General features: G+C 37.8%; 1 protein-coding gene across 1 annotated transcript in view; it reads right to left on the minus strand.

Moving 5' to 3' along the window:
• LAPTM4B (lysosomal protein transmembrane 4 beta) overlaps positions 1-18521 on the minus strand; it is a 127349-nt gene that overhangs the window by 67224 nt on the left and 41604 nt on the right. Inside the window, exons 3-5 of the mRNA XM_072603438.1 lie at positions 11482-11555; positions 10367-10489; positions 745-843 (exon numbers count right to left, since the gene is read on the minus strand). Coding sequence (XP_072459539.1) covers positions 745-843; positions 10367-10489; positions 11482-11555 — 296 coding nt within the window. The remainder of the gene's footprint in view (positions 1-744; positions 844-10366; positions 10490-11481; positions 11556-18521) is intronic.

The following is an 18521-nucleotide window of genomic DNA, read 5'->3' on the forward strand; positions in this document are numbered from 1 at the left end:
AGCTAGCAAGTATCTGAAAGAGGATTTGAATTCAGGTTCTCTGTATGCCCAGTTCAAGGCCCTACAATCCCAACCAATGCTGGGCAGGCCCCAAGTCAGAAAGACCTAAGTCCAAATTCAGCCTCAGACACTTACTAGCTCTATGACCCTGGCCAAGTCCCTGCTTTCCCTCAGTTTCCTCAGCTGTAAAACGGGGATGATAATGGCACCTACTTCTCAGGACTCTTGTGAGCATCATGAGACAATATATGTAAACTGCTGTACAAACTTAAAGGAAATAGTAACTAGTACTTATCTAGCGCTTTAAGATTTGCAAAGAGCTTTACAAACACCTCAGTCAGCCTCACAACAATCCCGAGATGTAGCTACTATTATTATCTCCACTCTACAAATGATGAAATTAAGGCAGAAAGAGGTTAAGTGACTTGCTGAGGGTCATAGCTAGGAAGTGTCCGAGGCTAGATTTGCACTCAAACCCTCTTGACTCCAAGTCCTGCAGTCTATGCACTGTGCCACCCAGTTGCCTAAATAAGCAATTATACTTATTTAACTGTTGTTATTATTCGGAATTATTGGTTTTTCCACAAGTGAGGGAGAGTAATAGCTTTTAGTAAACTATTACCTAGTTTGCACTAGTTCTTGAAAATAGACACTAATTGCTCTGGAAGGAAAGGGTAATGATTATTAATGAGAAAACTCTTATCTAGAGCACAGAGGAAAGTTACATGAGATATGTATCCTTACCTTAAAAGCCAAGACAATGCTGATAAAGAGAAGAATAATGAGGACCAGACAGGTAGGATTCATTGACATGATATCTTCCTTGTATGGAAAATGAGGAGGCTGGGGATAAAAAAAAAAAAAACCAAAACTCATTAGTAAATCTCATTAATCATTCAGGATCCCATTCCCTGGGCAGTGTTTCAGGCTTTCCTATCAGAAGGCAATTAATTAAAGCTGATAGCTATTGTTTAGGACCAAGATTCAATTTCTGGCCCATCTGGACTAAATAAAAATAACACGGAGGGAATGAAGAGAAACTAGCTTCCTTATTTCGGGAAGTGATTGATTCAACACACTGTATTTCTGTCTAGATAGTAATAGAAATAAAGGTACATCTTAAAAGTTGCTTTGCCATTAACCACAGAAAATAGATTATCTTTTTCTTCTTGTTATTTGCTCATCAACCTCTAGGTCCCCCTGGCACTCTGGAAACAGCGTCCCTTATGTGAATCTGAACATATTAGAAAAGAGAGAAAGCTGTGTGCCCAGGGTTAAGTGGAAGACAGAACGTGCTCCCTCATTTTTAACTCTTAGAATCCCTATTTCAGTTCAAAGGTCAGCTTGGTGGCCACTTCCTGCATGAAGTCCTTCAGGTCATGGTTCCTCAAGTTAATAGGACTTCCCTTTCTCCAATTTACATTATGTTTTCTTTGTGTATATTTTATACACTTACATGTGGGTGTTGTTTCCACCAAATAAGAGGTAAATGCATTGAGGGCAGAAACTTTTATTTTTGTCTTTATAACCACAGCTCCTGGAACATCATCATAGCTGCTTAACTAACCCTTGCTGATTAATTGAAAGAGGAAATGGAGAAAGGTAATCTAATTTCTTGGATGGAGACTTCTCAGTATACTAATTTCTACCAGTGAATGAATCATCTCATACTATGTGCTGCCTTTTCATGAGTATTGGAAACCTATTTCCTTAGGAAAGTCAATTTGGACCAAAGGAAGCCCCTCTAAGAGGGTCCCAGTCTGAGAAGGGTTAGTAGTGAAGATGGGTCTTTTAATATTCAGTTATGTATGGGCTTTGTTTTGTTTTTTTAGGCAATCAGGGTTAAGTGACTTACCCAGAGTCATATAATTAATAAGGATCTGAGGTCAAATTTGAACTCAAGTCCCCTGGCTTTCAGGATCGGTGCTCTATCTACTGTGCCATCTAGCTGCTGCTCTTAATATTTAGTTGTGAAGCAGGAATTTATCATGAAACAGATGCTCAGTGCTGATCTGAACCTTCTGTGTAATTATCATAGGCCAATGTCATTGGCATATGGCAAACATGCATAAAATATTATATGAATGAATCCTGAATGTTTTATGGACTCCAAACTCCTCTTATCCTTCCAATATTTAACTGGAATTTATCTAAAAGTCAGTCTTTCTGCATATTACATATGTTGCAATGAAAAGAATGTTGGATATAGAATCATAGGAATTTGTGTTCAAATTCCAGGTCTGCTGTTTTCCACCTGCTTTACTTAGGAGGAGTCACTTAACTTTTCTAAGTTTCAGTTTCCTCTCCTATAAAATGAATGATTTGTCCTAACTAACCTCCAAGTTCCCATCAGGTTCTAAAACTATGATTTTGTAAAGTTAAAATGTGGCATCTCTTCTCTAAGACATTGAATATTATATGAGAGGCAGTGCGGTGCAATGAAAAGAATTCTGGCTTTGGAGTCAGAGGATCTGGGATCCAATCCTGGCTGTCACTTACTGCCTTGAACAAATGAGTGAAGCAACCTGGGCTTCAGTTTACCCATTTGTAAAATGAAGCATGGGTTAAATGACCTCTAGGATCCCTTACAGCTCTAATTCTATGACTCTTTTCACCTTACCAGCATTTTACTAAGGGATCACAGATTTAGAGCATTTTACAGAGAGAGCAACTGAGGTCCAGAGGGGTTAAGGGACATGGCTAAAGTCTCATAGATAGTAAGTAGCAAAACCTTTTCAGTTAACCCAGAGAACAAACAACTAAGTCAGTACTTAACAGGCTAGTCATTACATAGTCATAAGAAAAACCAGCCTGAGGAATGAAAAAGATTCTTTCTTCCAAACTCCTCTCTGATATCATATCTGTTCTCAAGTACATTTTCTCTCACTTTGGCAACAAGTTCCTCCTCAGCCCTTGGAGCTTAGTTATCTCTCACATCCTGTGACAGACTCATAAAACCACAGAATCTGAAATTTGCAAAGGACCTCAGTGGCTAAACAGTCCAACCAAAACACAAAAGGAACGCCCACTACAACACAACATGTGAGGAGGTCATCCAGCTTCTGCTTGAAGAAGCCTGCCCTAAGAAAGGAGAGCCCATCACTTCTCAAGGCAGTTCATTTCACTTTTAAACAGCTCTAATTGTTAGAAAACTTTTCCTGACATCAGTCAGGCCTAACTTTCCAGAGGTTCCCAAAGTGGGTGATACTGCCCCCTGAAGGGTTCTGGAATGATTAGGGGGGAAGAGACCAGTAGTAGCCTCAAGTGAAATAGGGAGGGGGGCATTGAATAAAGATAAGGGGGAGGTAGAAGCATAAGGGAAGAAGAGAAGAAAATTTTGAAAAACCCTTAGTACACATTTCATCTGTTGTGTAATAGAGTTAAAATTGTACCGATTACATTATTTTCCAAATAAAGGCACAAAATGCAAGTTATAGCTGATCAGGGCTAAGTCCACTGACAGGCATTAACAAAGCAAGTGTTGCCAGGCGAGTATGTCCCACATTGTCAGGAAGTCCAGTGTGCGTTGGCAGGTATATATACATGTAATGACTTCTTTACAGTACAATACTATGTGTTTATATGATGCAATATTGCATCATCAAAATGTCAATGCAGGAAAAACTCCCACAAACTTATAATAAATTAAATCTTAAATGCTTCATTTTTTAAAAAAATTACATTTTTTTGAAATGATGCAAAGTTCAAAAAAACTGTTAAAGTGTTAAAGAAAGTAGAATTCCACAGTAGGGTACTGAGTAATTTTTGTTTTTGAAAAGGGGGCAGCAAGTCAAATAAGTCTGGAAACCTCTGGGTCTAGACTATCCTTCAAAGACAACAGGCTTACTATTCTTGCTAGTGTTGAAAATCAAAGAACTAAAGTAATTGGTGCATGTTAGGACTAAAGTCGGGCTGCCATGTCTATTGGACACATAAGGGATTTACTCCAAAAGCTTTATTTTTTCTCTTTTGCTGATCTCACATTTTTTTGGAACTTGTACCCTGTAAAGAAACTTAGAAGAAAGAATTATAAGAGTCTCACTTTTGTTGCTGTTCAGTCCTTTCAGTTGTGCCCAATTCTTTGTGATCCCATTTAGGGTTTACTTAGCAAAGATACTGAGTAGTTTGCCATTTCCTCCTCAGATGAGGAACTGTGGCAAACAGGGTTAAGTGACTTGTCCAGGGTCACATAGCTAATGAGTATCTGCGACCATATTTGCACTCAGGAAGATGAATCTTTCTGACTTGAGGCTTGGCACTCTATCCACTGTGTCACCTAGCTACCCCAAGAGTCTCACTACTTACTCATAAAGAGGAGATACTTCTAGGAGAGGTATAACCAGTTAGCAGTTCAAAGCAAGCAGGAGATACTGTTAATATTCCTATTCTTTAAGTTCCACCGACAAGATTCAGGAACTGCTTTTTTAAAATAGTTCTATTGTTAAGGTAAATTAAAGCCATACTCTCATTTTCGAGATACATAGCTTCTTGGAACCATCTCCCTGCCCCATCCTAGCTTAGTTGCCTCAGCTACTCATATCAATTCTATCAACCAGCATTTATTAAACATCCATATACAAAGCAGAAGAAGTACAAAAAAAGGCAAAAACAGTGCTACCTTCAAGGGGCTCACATTCTAATGGAGGTGACAACATGTATATAACTAGTTATATACAAGATACATACAGGATAGATGAACAGTGAGTAATCTTAGATAGGAAGGGACTACTCGCTGGGGTGACTGGGAAGGGCTTCCTATAGAAGGCAATGTTTGAGCTGAGTCTTAAAGGAAACCAGGAATTCTAAGAGACCAAAGTTGGGGAAGAAGAGCCTGGGTGACTAGGATGGTGGCAATAATGGGGAAGTCTGGAAGGGAGGGAAAGGTTTGGGGAAATAACGATGGATTCTACTTTGAATATATTGCGTTTGAAATGCCTATAAGACATCTAGTTAAAGATGTCCAAGACACAACTTGTGATGTGCCACTATAGCTCAGCATGGAGATAAGGTGGGATACATATATCTTGAGATCTTGAAATCATCCATATAGAGACAGTTTAATCCCTCGGATGATGTGGTCACCGGACGAGAAAGAATATAGAATATAGAGAAGAAAGTTCAAGACAGAAAAGCACCAGAACTTTTAGTGAGCATTACATGGATGAAGATCCAACAAAGGAAGCTAAAAAGGATGTTTAGAGAGAAAGGAGGAAAATCAAAAGGGAGAAGTGCTAGAAAAACCCAAAAGAGGGAATGGTATATGTGAAGAGAAAATGGTCAGCCATGCCAGATGCTTCAGAGAAGTCAAGAAGGATAAAGATAGTGAAAAGACCTCTCTATCACATAGGCTAAGTGAGCATAGCCTAGACAGAATTACAAGAAAAACTATAGTCTTCCGTTATGTCTTTGCTCCATCACTCATCCCAAGGAACAGTCCTTCCTTCACCAGAGAGTATATAATCCTGTGATTAATAACACACTAATGCTAAAGATCTATACAATATTTTGAGTTTCAAATGCTGACCATATACACTAAATGGGTCATGTGACATCTGGAATATCATGTTCAGTTTTACATCACATCTTTCCTCTCCAGGTATGATGAGTCTGTCTTTTATACTAGCTTCTATTTCAGTAAGAAATGAGCAGTTATGTCGCCCCATATTTTATTTCCATTTCTACTCTTCCCCAGGTCTCCTGCTATGATAACTAACCATGTTGCAAAACAAAATGCAAAATTTGCAAAAACAAAAAAAAATGCCTTATTCTGCTTTCTCAAAAACCAGCAACAAAAAAAATAGGGCTCTGCCCTACCTCAAAGGTCAAGTGCAGACTGAAACAGTCTGTTATCCCATCCTTCATTCTTCTACTTCCTAAATTCTCATTCTCTCTCTCTCTTTCTCTTTGTCTCTGTCTGTCTGTCCCTCCCCCCTACATGTATGAAGATATGCTTATGTGTACATATATATGATATATGAAATTATTTTAATAATAAAAAAGCACACTTGGCTGATAGCAGAGTGTTAATAATTCATTTCTCCTTGCAACGTCATAATGACAACAAATTCTCTATACTATATCTTGTACTCCAATTTTGCCATGATAGTAAGTACTTTCACTATCTGAAGCATGCCTAGAAAAAATCAACAATGATGATAACAGGAGTTGAAATTGTGTCTTATGAGGATCAGTTGGAGGAAATGAGAATATTAAACTTAGAGAAGAGAAACTTAGAGAGAACTTAGAGTCTTGAAATAATTGAAGGGTTACCATGTAGAAAAGAGATTAGATTTATTCTGTTTTGCTAGTTCTTAGACAGAGATGTGCCTCAACAAAAGAAAGGAATTCTAACCATTAGAGTTGCCCCAAAATGAAAAGGGTTGTTCTAGGAAGTAATGGATTCTTCATCACTAGAGATGCTCAAAGCAGGGTTTGGATGATCTCTTGGCAGAGATATTATGGGGGAATTAGTACATTTGCAGGTTGTTGGAATAGATACAAAGTCTCTTCTAACTTCTAGGATTCTAAGTTATAAGTTCCTAGAACATATGGAGCAGATCTATGTAGAATATAGAACACAAAACTCAGAATATTCTTTAAAGAGTCACAGAGCTGCCATATGGCTTCCTTTAATATCTCATCAGTCACTGCCATCCTTTCTTTGACTCCTCCCACACTGTGAAGATCAAACTGTCTCTCAAGGCTAATTGACGAGACCAGCAGGTGTTCACCAGCAGAGAAGAAATAACTTGTTCCATTAAGGTGAAGGTTATCATACAAAGTGTTCACTAGCAGAACTGAAAAAACAAACACACTCTCTTCTCAGGTAAAAGCTTGATCCAGGAAAGTACAAGGACAGATAACATAAACAACCAAGAAATGGGAAAGCTAAGGCTCTCTACTACTAGGCTCTGTAGAAGCTCTGTGACTCTACTAATAGGAAGAACCTTTGTTCAAATGAAATAGAATATGAAAATATTTATAGCAGCTTTTCTGTTTGGTGGCAAAGAATCTGAAAACAAAGGCTTCATGGAGAACAACTTAATAAATTATGGTATATGAATATAATATTGTGCCATGAATACTATTATACTGTAAAAAATAATGAAAGGAATGGTTCCAGAGAAACCTGGGAAGATTTGTATGAATTATCATGGAGTGAAGTGGATAGAATCAGAAGACTGATTTACACAATAACAACAACATTCTAGCGACAAACAACTTCAAAAGACTTAAGAACTTTCCTCAATGCAATAACCAGGCGCTGGAGGACCACAGAGAAACATTTCATCCTGCCTCCTGACAGAGGAGTGAAGGACTCAGGGTACAGACATATTCACTGCTTGGATATGGCCAATAATGGGGTTTTTTTGCTTGACTATGCACATTTTTTACATAAGTTTCTTTTTTCTTTTTCTAATGGATGAGATAGAGAGAGAGAAAAATAGATTTTTGTTCACTAAAAAAAAACAACCATACAATTAAATTTGAAAATGAAAATAACAAAGGAAATAGAAAATATAATAATTGTAACAGTTGTCACAGAAGTCCTACTCTGATGTATCATTATGGCATGGAAGGAACTCTGGCTTCTTGCAGACTGTGCAAAAAGAATACAAATCCTGGTAGGTCAGCCAGGAGAATATCCTTCCAATTCTGGCCCCCAAATTCATACACACACTCACACACACCTGTTGTCTAAAGAATGTATTCCAGCTGATGCATTTCTTGGACTACAGAAACTCATGAAATTTTCTATGAAAGCACAAAGATGTGTTTTTCATTGGTGGACAGAGTACTTATATTGTTGGAATCATAGATCATTGGAGTACTGAAGAATAACAATGAAAATAAAGAAGATCTTTTATTGCAAAGGAATCAAGAGATTTAGGGCCTAGTTCTGACTTGGCCACTGCTCAGCTGTGTACCTTGACAGCAAATTATTCCATGGGAACACAGGATCTTTGAATGAGCCTTCAAAGGATCTTAAAGACCATCTTGCCCAAAGCTGAGGAAACTGAGGCCCAGAGAAGTTAAGCTATTTTCCCAAGGTCACAAAGGTAGCAGATACCAGAAGTGGGATTTGAACTCACATCCTTTGACTTCAAATCCATTGCTCTTTTCACTCAGCTACGTGTTATACTAAATGATCTCTCAAAATTTTTCTTCAGCTTTAAAACTCTACAATTCCTAGCCAACATATATTAAAGCATTTATTCACTAATTCTAAAAATATTTAGAGGCAGTACTTCATAGGGAACATTGGATTTGGACTTAGGGAGGTTGGTGTTAGAGTCTATTGATAGCTATTGATGAGCTACATGACTTTGGGAAAGTCACTTAAAGTCTGTAAACCTCAGTTTCCTCCTCTGTAAAATACTTGCCCTTAGATATATGCCCTGACTACCTTACAATGGAGCCTTGCTGACTCAGTGTGATTGTGGATGCAAAGCACTATCATTAGGATGTTGGTGTGATTAGAAAGGGAAGAAAAAAAGGAGTCATTATTTCCAGTTTATTAGTAAAAATTCAGCCACAAGGATGTCACACTAATTAAACTAGAGAGCCAATTTCTTCTCCAGTTTCTAGTCTATTGTTCTGTCAATTAGGCCAGAATTCCTCTGCTTAAATCGGTTAAAGCTAGCCAAGATGTAACACATCCTAGAGAGATTTTTATTCCAGTAGGCAAACTAAGTCGGGTGTGAGAAACCCTCCTGGTACTTCAAAATTTCTGATTCTACATCACGCATACAGAAAAGAAGAAAAGACCTTGCTCCAGGCATTTGGAGGAAAGTATTTTAAACTAGGTGTAGGCCCCAACAAAGCTTCTTTGAAAGAAAGTCTTGTGGGGAAAAAAGGAGGATCAATATACAACCACTGTTTATTGTTTCTTACTATACAGCAATGCCATGAACTGTAAGGGATTGATGAAAGCCTGTCTCCACTCAATCTGGCACTCAAAACAACTCAAAAGTCATCCTGCCATACACATTGCAGTTGGACATTTTAGTTGCAATGCTGAACAGTTGTCAGAAATCAGTATCTGAAAATATTAAAGAAGGTATACTATGTATTCATTCTAGAATTTGAACTAGGGTCAGAGAGATCACTGTTTTGTAATCTAATTCAGCTGGAATGACATTTTGCTAACACTATAAGTAACATTTAAAGAAATCAACAAGCATTTAGTGTGTGCTTGCTCTGTGCTTGGCACTCTATCTGGTGCTGGGGATAATAAAAACAAAAATTAAATGGTCGCTAAACTCAAGGACTTTATATTCCATTGGGGGAAGCAACACACACACACACACACACACACACACACACACACACACACACACGTGATGTGAAGTAAAACACAAGGTGATTTTAGATGAGGAGGGCAGCACATGAACATGGAGGGATCAGGAAAAGCTTCCTGTAGGAAATGGCATTTGACACCACTAAAATAGGGAATAGCTGTCCAAAAGAAACAGAAAATATAGGTAATAATGAGACTCTTCCATAAAAGTTCAACTAGGGTGTTACATTACAGCATGAAAATGGTGCTTAGACCATTCTTAGATCTTCAAGGTTCCTTCCAGCCCTCAATCTATATGATGTGATCCTTATTCATAGACTTGTGAAATTCTGCACTGTTGCTTTGACTAATAATAATGTTTCATACTCCCCAGGCTCTGACATCCCCTTATTACTGTTTCCTTCTACCATCTTTGCTGACACTTGCTCTCTTTTCTATTGAAATATCCTCTCATCTAAACTCCCCCTCTTTCACCCTCATGGCATCCTTGACCTTGGAGTCACAAGACCTGAGTCTTATTATCCCTGTGAGACCTTAGGCAAGTCACTCTACTTTTCTGAGTCTTGATTTTCTCATCTGTCAAATGAAAGGCACTGGTGTAGGTGACCACTGAGGTCCCTTCTAGCTCTGATCCTATGACTTGCTCCTTCCATTCCTGATAAATGCATCAAGGTAAATGGAGAACTCTCCTCAGTTTCTACCTGACAAAGCAATGACATAATTTCAGAGTAAAACAGGTGGTGATCAACTTTCAGAATGATTTGCTGAGTAGTAACCATCAAGACTAAATTATTAGACTGCTCTGGGGAGCTCATGTTTTCCCAGGATGGAGTCCAAGAAACTAAAAGCTCATATTCAGCTAATTAGCCTTCAAAACCTCTAGGTAATTCAGGGTCAGCTAAGTGCAAAGATAAAATCAATTTAAGCTAGTTCCCCTGTAGCTTGGATAGCAGTTGGAATAGCTTAATAAGTCTCACCAACCATCAAACTATTTGAAAATATCCCTTTAGTCAGCCATGTCGCTCTGATGAGAACATGCTTAGCATGATTGTGATGACTACTTACCAGCTGTCGAATATATTCCTGGATTGAATTTGGATAAACAAGTACACTGATGGCCACCAGTGAGTTGAGGGCAAAATCAAAAATCTGGTAGCAGAAGAATGGGATGATCCAGGCAGCATGTTGCTACGTACAATAGAAAAGGAACAAAGTATTACAACAGACTTGTCACAGTAACTATATATGTATGCATGTATGTATGTATGTACCTATATATGTACACACACACTATACATTTTTTTATCATATCTTTTAAGAAAGTCCTGTTTATTGATAGATAAACTAGCACTGGACAGATTTTTACCACTGGATAGATTTCTAGCACAAATGAGCCATGGAAATATTCCAGGTCTCTAAAAGAGGATTATTCTAATTGAATGAGGCAGCTAAGTAGCAGGGGATGGAGTGCTGGGCTTGCAGTCAGGAACACTTGAAATAAAATTCTTCCTCAGACATTTATTAGCAGCGTGACCCTGGACACGTCATCTAATCTCTCTGGCCTCAGTTTCCTCATCTGTAAAAAAAGGGGGTTGGACTCAAGGACATTTAAGGTCCCTTCCATTTCTAAATCAATTATCCTGGGACCTCTCCCCAGTATTCCAGATAGATGTTAAACCTTCAACAATTCTTATAGAAAACATAAAAAGATTACTTTCAAGGGTTATTCTACGCAGTTGGGAAAATACTTTGAAGAGAGGGTAGTGTGGATTAGCTCAGAGGTGTCAAGGTTGGAGCACTGGCCAAAAGCAGCCCACAAAACTGCCAGAATCAGATTAAAATGTATTTGTAAAAATGTTTACCAAAATAAATAAAAAATATAACACAACATAGATGGTGTTGATTTATGGTTTTCTAAGTCAATATATGGTCTGAAGGGATCTGTTTCTATTTGAATTTGATGCCACTGGTCTAGGAAAAAGAAAACTAGCTCATCTTGAAACCAGGAAGACTTGGATTCTTAGACCCACCTCTGACACACTTTGCTGTGGGACCTGAGGAAGGTCACTTAATGTCTCAACCCACCCTGGAAACTCTAAGATTGTAAATTGCAAAATCATTGCTGATCTGCCTCAGTGAATGGATTTCCTCATCAAGAGCCAGTCTCTACAATTGTTTACCTTGTATGCACCATAGGTTGCCATTGCACAGATCAAGATCATGAGAAAGGAGATTGCTGTCGCTATGCACATATCTGCCAAAAGGAGAAGAATGCAAACAGTCAATTCAATTCAACAAACATTCAACACCTAATGTTTGTAGAAGGGTCAGAGTCTAAACCATTGTTTGAATATTTTGCCAACTTCCTCCCTACATAGTTTGTTTATGATAATTTAAAAGACAAATCAACTGGCTGTGGGCTGCAAAAGATACTCAATCTTTCCAATACAATTAAACTTCGAACCATAAGCTTGTGAAGGGAGAATGCCGAAGGGAATCTTCCTTTTCTCTGTTCTCCAACACAGAGTTTAAACATGATTAATCATAACCCTCAAAAAACTGAAATTTTACATTTGTAATGAAAAAGATGGGTGACAAGAAAAATTAACGATCAGAGATTAAATTTTGAAAAGGACTCCACACTCTAGGATTGAAGTCAATTGTTCAAATATTTACTAACCATCCATAATGTACTAAGCCTAAAAAGAAAGATTTTTATAAAGAAAGAGTTAGGTTTTGGTGTTAATCAGTCTAGTATCTTAAACCTTCTATCTACTACTATACAGTTATTCTCAAGCTAGAACATTCAGTCTGACCACTAAAACATTTTTTAAAAATGTCTCAAGCATGAAATTATGTCTTAAAATAAAAGGATTCAATTAAGTTCATTTTTTTCTGAAACATTCGTCTATGTCTTACTATGTTTTGCAATCCATTCTCTATTTGGTAGTAAAATTCCTAATGTATCACTTTCAAATCCCTTTACAAAAGGAATTTATAGAATCTCATTTTATAATCCTTTATAAAATTCCTTTAAAAAATTCCTAAAGTATCACTACAGCCTTGTCACTCTCTGCTCCTCAAAAACCTTCAGTGACTCCCCATTGCTCATGGAATGAGGTATAAATTTCTGACTCTAGTACTTAAAGTCCTTCTAGCCTACTTTACCAGCCATGTCACTGATAGCTTTCATGCATTCTATTTTCTGATCAAATTATGGGATACATTCTGCTCCCTATTCTCATCCTGCTCACCCATTTCTTGACTTTGCTCATGCCACCCCACCCTCAACCCCCACATCCCTGGGATGTGCTTCCTTAAAACACACTTCTGTTTAAATTTCTCCTTTACTTCAAGGTCCAATTCAGATCCCACTTCCTATAAAAATAATTTCCTGACCCTACCCAGGGGAATTCTCTCTCCCCTCCTTAAATTTCCTCTGTATTTGTACTTTTATCTTTCATTGTTATTTGTGAACTTGTCTTTTACTCCATAAAAGTATGTAATCTTTGTTAGAGTTGAGCTGGTATACACAGTGCCTAGCACACAGTGCTTTGTACAGAGTAGGAGCTTAATTAATGTTTGCTGAACTGAATTAAGACAATATTCGAAGAGGTGGGAGAAGAGTCTGAAAACTGTAGACTTTCAGGCTCTCAATTGTGAAATATCCTAAGACTATTCACTTAAAACATAAGATTACTATCTCCTAGCTAAAGTTTAGCTGGACAGTGATAGGATCTAATATACAAATTCTTGTTTCCTACTTTTCCTTCTTTGGGGGAGATAGAGAGGTAGGCAAATCATAGCAGAGAGTAGGCTTTTCTATTAGGAAACTCTGTCCCATGGTGGTCATCTGATGTGGGTCAAGTCATTTACCTTTTTGTGCTTTGGCAACACTGCTATTAACAGGATTTTACTGAGCCCCTCTCTAACCCGAGAATGAAGGAAACAGCAGACCAGAGACAAAGTGCCAGTAATCAGGTAGCCCTTTAATTAATTAGTTTCATCATGAGGAATAGATTTGCAAATCGGGAATTTTCCTGATCAGAATTCCATTTTGCTGTAGGGAAGGCTGAGATTATATACCTAAATCACAATGGGAAGGGTACAGGGGAGGTGGGTGACAAACAGTGTTTTCTGAGGCCAGAGTGGTTTCCCAGGAGCAGCTCACAAATCCCACAATACGAAGGTACAGGTGTCTTGAAGTTCTGTGGGAACAGCATTGCTCAGGTCTCTGGAGGTCATTACTTGGTGGGTCACAGGACCAGAACTCTGTGAAGGGAACAGCAGGTTCCAGAGTCTTTGATTCTCTTTACTTCAGGTATGTGAGCACAAGAATGCCAGTGATTGTGAGTATTGACAAAGTTTGATTGATTATTTTAAGCTGCATTGTGAGCTCTGACTCACAGGTTGGAAAGGCAATTCTTGGGAATTGTAAATTATTGGATATATTCATTACACATAGAGATTAACATAAAAGTCATAACTCTTCTCACTCCACATCCTGACTCTCCCTAAACTTAATGCATATTTGTCTTCTTTCAAATTATTGCTGAAAATGTTTGTCAGCACAGGGTCAAGCACATTCCTGCTGCACTTTCACTGAGTCAGTAAATATCTATGGAGCATTTTGAGTCCTACAAAGCCCTATGAGATGAATTCTGCAGGACACAAAGATAAATGAAGTATGAACCCTCCCCTCCAGAAGGGAGGTAAAACACATTCACAAAGAGTGAGGGTGGAAAATGAGTGGTGATATCTGCCATAGGAAGCCAAAGTAACAGGGATAAGAGAAAGAGGGCAGCCTCATTTCTGACTGAAGTGGTCAGAGCAGGTTTGGTGAAGGAAATGAAATTAAAGCTAGGCAGGCCTATAGGAGATTAGAGAAGTGGAGCAGGGGAAAGAGTCCAAATAGAGGTGGGTCAGTGACAGAAGGAGAAACTGTACACATCAAAATATTCACAGAACCATTTTTTGTAATAGCCAAGAACCAGAAAGAAGGCAGATGCCCATTGATTGGAAAATGGCTAAAATTGTGGTAAAGGTGAAAGCAATGGAATATTACCATGCTAGGATAAATGATGACTGTATACAAATACAAAGCAGTAAGTCAAGACATATGAAATGATGCAAAATGAAGGAAATGAAATGCATGACACAATATACATGACAACCACAATATAAGGGAACTAGGTGATGCAGTGGAGAGAGCGCCTAGCCTGAAGTCAGGAAGACTTGTATCTTCCTGAATTCAAATTTGGCCTCAGACACTTATTAGCTATGTGACCCTGGGCAAGTCACTTAACCCTATTGGCCTCAGTTTCCCTATCTGTAAAATAAGCTAGAGAAAGAAATGACAAACCATTCCAGTGTCTCTGGCAAGAAAACCTCAAGTGGGGTCATGAAGGGTTGGACATGATTTAACAACAACCACCACAACATAAAGAACTAAAACTGAACACTATGATAATAACATATAAATAAGGCTCCAAAGAAGAGATAAGAAAATGTATCTCCCCCTCATCTTCACATAGATAGGGGACTATGGGTGCAGAATGATGAATAACTGTCAGAAGTCAATTAGTTTTGATGAACTGTTTTTTAAAATCTTTTATTCTTTGTTACAGGGAATGGTTCTTTTGGTAGGGGAGAAAGAGGGAATATATTTTGAATGAAAGCTAAATGAAAACAAAAAATAGTAATAAATTTTCTTTTTCAAATAAATAATTTACCTGTGTTGGAACATCTATATTGGATATATGATTTATTATATATTTATAATATATCTATAATTTTTGATAATATAACATATCTATATATAATATATCTGTATTTTCCATGTTAGAAATACAACAAAAGAACTGATCACTGATAGCTTATGTTGGCCAATTTGGACAGCTTTCTGGCTGGAAAGAAGCAACATCAGTTGAGATATTCAGGGTTAAAATAATGAATTACATGGTCAGTCAAGTGAAGCATTTGGTTGGTGCAGACCTAATAAGATTAACAGACTGAACAGTCCAGTCATCTGGATGAAAGAAGAGAAAATTGAGCATAATGAAGAAATAGCTGGTAGAGCAACAAAATGGTAAGCCTCCATATCTGGGCACCAGCTGTAAATTACAAAATTTTAGATTTTGGGACTGCCAGAGCCATCACAGCCTTTTGCTTTCGTTGTGATACCCTCAGACATTGGCTTTGACCATAGAGATAAGGATCCACCTACTGGAGGGCTTCTCTTTAAGACCTTAGGAAATGGAACTGACCAGGAATGAGACAGACAGCTGTAGTGTGAGGTACCTATGCTCCTCTTTACCTCTACATATGCTAACTAGTGCTACAGAAACACTAAGGAGATTTATACTTTGCAATACATGCAATCAAACTTTATTAATCCAACCATGAAAACAAAACCCTCTAGAAATAGACCACCACCACCCTGCTGTTTCAGAGACTGCATCTGATAAGACTTCCTTCTTACCTGACTAGACTAGGTTCACTTCTGACTGGTCTTGTCAAGTCTCTAAATCTGTCACCTGATCAAAACTGCTCTTGAGCCACATAGACTTGCTCCTCTCAAGTGCAGAAAGTCAGGAGGCAGCCTTACCTTAGGAACAAGCTGATAACAGGGACCTCATGAGGGCTTTTTGTCCTGCTAGCTGAAGCTATTTACCATAACTTGATTAGTAGTCTATTTTAAAATTACTGAGTTGTTTATAATTAATTATAATTAAGTTGTTTATAATATTTTCTCATTGGTGATCTGTCTTCTTAAAGGGTCTAAATAAATTTGTAAGTTACTTTTTAAAGTACACATGTTTACTACATTATACTACATAATAAGTATTTTACTATACATATATATATACACACACACATACACACCATATTGTTTACTACCATATAATGTTGTATAAGGACATAGGAGCTTATCTTCTTGTCAAAAACCAACTTACTCAAGACAGCTCAATCACAAAATGTAAATTTAAAAGAAAAATGAACTCAATTATGCTAGGTTGACAAACTGTTATTAAGATAATAAATCTTATTCTCACAATAACTAATTGTTATTGGTTGTTCTAATTGACAAACATATTCCTATCTTATTGAGGTACTAAACCTTATTTTCACTACCATGCTATATTCTTAATGAGATCATTCACCCAGATGTGCAGTACAGGTTATCTTCGATAAGGGACCCAGCGTAAAACCCAATTTTAGAAGGTGATATACAAATGATTAGGGATTCAGCTATTGCTCACTACAACCACTGACATACAGCACAAAACACATACAAATTAAGAAATTTTAAAGTTTCTATTATTAGGTATACTATGCTAAAAAGTACTATTATTCTGTACAACCATAGCAGGACAATTTCTTCCCATACCACAATGTTAAGCACTCTTCCGAAGCTCCTATTTTCAATCAACTTCAGCTCTGGAATTCTCCCCCTAGGACCCTCACTGTCCATATTGGAGAGTACATCACATGGCCCACTATCACTATATGAAGTCTAAGTATGCTTCACATTTTATCCTAGTCATCCTATTTCGATCCAGCCTCCCAACTTGCACTGATTATCTTGATTTCCAGCTTTGGAAAGGGATCAAATGAATACTACCATTGATAATAAAAAGAGTATGTGTTGACCAATTTCCTCATGGCTCCACTCATCATTCCTCTTTATTCCTAAATCATAATGCCCTTCTTCCACTGTATAATTTGTCTGCCACTATTAGAATGTAGGGCAGCTAAATTGCTCAGTGAATAAAGTTCTAGGTTTAGAGTCAGGAAGGCCAGAGTTCAAATCCGGCCTCAGACACTCAGTAGTTCTGTGACACTTGGCAAGTCACTTAACTTCTGTTCACCTTAATCCATTGGAGAAGGAAATGGCAAACCTCTCTAGTGTAATTTGCCAAGAAAATCCTGTACAGGGTCCTGCAGAGTCTGACATGATTAAATGACTGAACAACAACAAAGCTGTATATTACTGTCAGGTAGGTGACGTAGTGGAAAGAGAGAGGGGCTTGGAGTTAGAAAGACTCATCTTCCTGAGTTCAAATCTGACCTCAGATGCTGACTAGCTGTGTGACCTGGGGCAAGTCACTTAACTCTGTTTGCCTCAGTTTCCTAATGTGTAAGATGAGCTGCATTAAGAAATGGCAAACCACTCCAGGATCTTCATTAAGAGTCAGAAGAACTGAAAAACAAATAAATTAGAAATGTAGGCACCCACAAAAGTATCCCTCTCCCAAAATATGCTTTGGAGGAATGATCCATTTTTTTCAAGTCCAACCCTGATCACCCTGGGTTACAATGGGGTTTAAATAAGGCAAGTTTCCAGGCCACTGAATCATACTTATCTCTATATCTCAGACAAATTACTTAACCTTTAACAGGGTACAAGGATACATTACAGAATTCCATCTCCTTTTCTGTAATTTCTGCAATCCTGGGACAATTGCGTTTCACAGTAGATCAATATAATTATCACAGTTAATTATACCCTCAAGGGGAACAAGACCCAGGCTCACTGGAAGCACAGAATCTATGAAACATTTTGAGCCTAGAAAGAATGCCCAGATCTTACAAACTCATCTGAACTTTGACAGTGATTTTGGTACAGCCTTGAATAAGAGGAGTTAATCAGTAAAAATTATCTCTATTTCCCGTCTTTCAGTTATCCAGTCTTCATATTTTGTCCATTACAAGCATTCTTTATCATGACAAAGGGTAGCAGTTGGTTTTGGATTATTTTTGAGGGGGAGGGGAATCAGTTTTACTGTCCTTCCAACTTTAAGAAGTCTATGTCCTACTCTACTGGATTACTAACATACTGGATGGGTTAATAACAACCTTGCAGCTGCCAGGTCTCTTTGACAGTGTCTGCTTGTTTTCTATAGCTTCAGTTGTTTCCCGGTAAAAGTTTATCACTTACTGGTATTTTTTAAAATTTTCCAACAAATTTTCCTTTGCACTTTGGTGAAACTAATTCTGCTTTATTGAAGGGTTGGATGATCCTTGAAAAGTCTGATTTCTTTACCCCAGCAGTCACTGTAATATTCCTGAAAGTCACTGGAGTATATTCTTTAAGAGCGATAAATGTTACATATGTTTCCTTGGAGAATATCCATCCTTTAAAACCACAATTAAAAACATGAAAAAGAGCAATAACCTGTGTGTATGGCATTAAATACAGCACTCAATTGACCTATAA

This window comes from Notamacropus eugenii, chromosome 4 (assembly GCF_028372415.1).
Source record: "Notamacropus eugenii isolate mMacEug1 chromosome 4, mMacEug1.pri_v2, whole genome shotgun sequence".
Taxonomy (NCBI): domain Eukaryota; kingdom Metazoa; phylum Chordata; class Mammalia; order Diprotodontia; family Macropodidae; genus Notamacropus; species Notamacropus eugenii.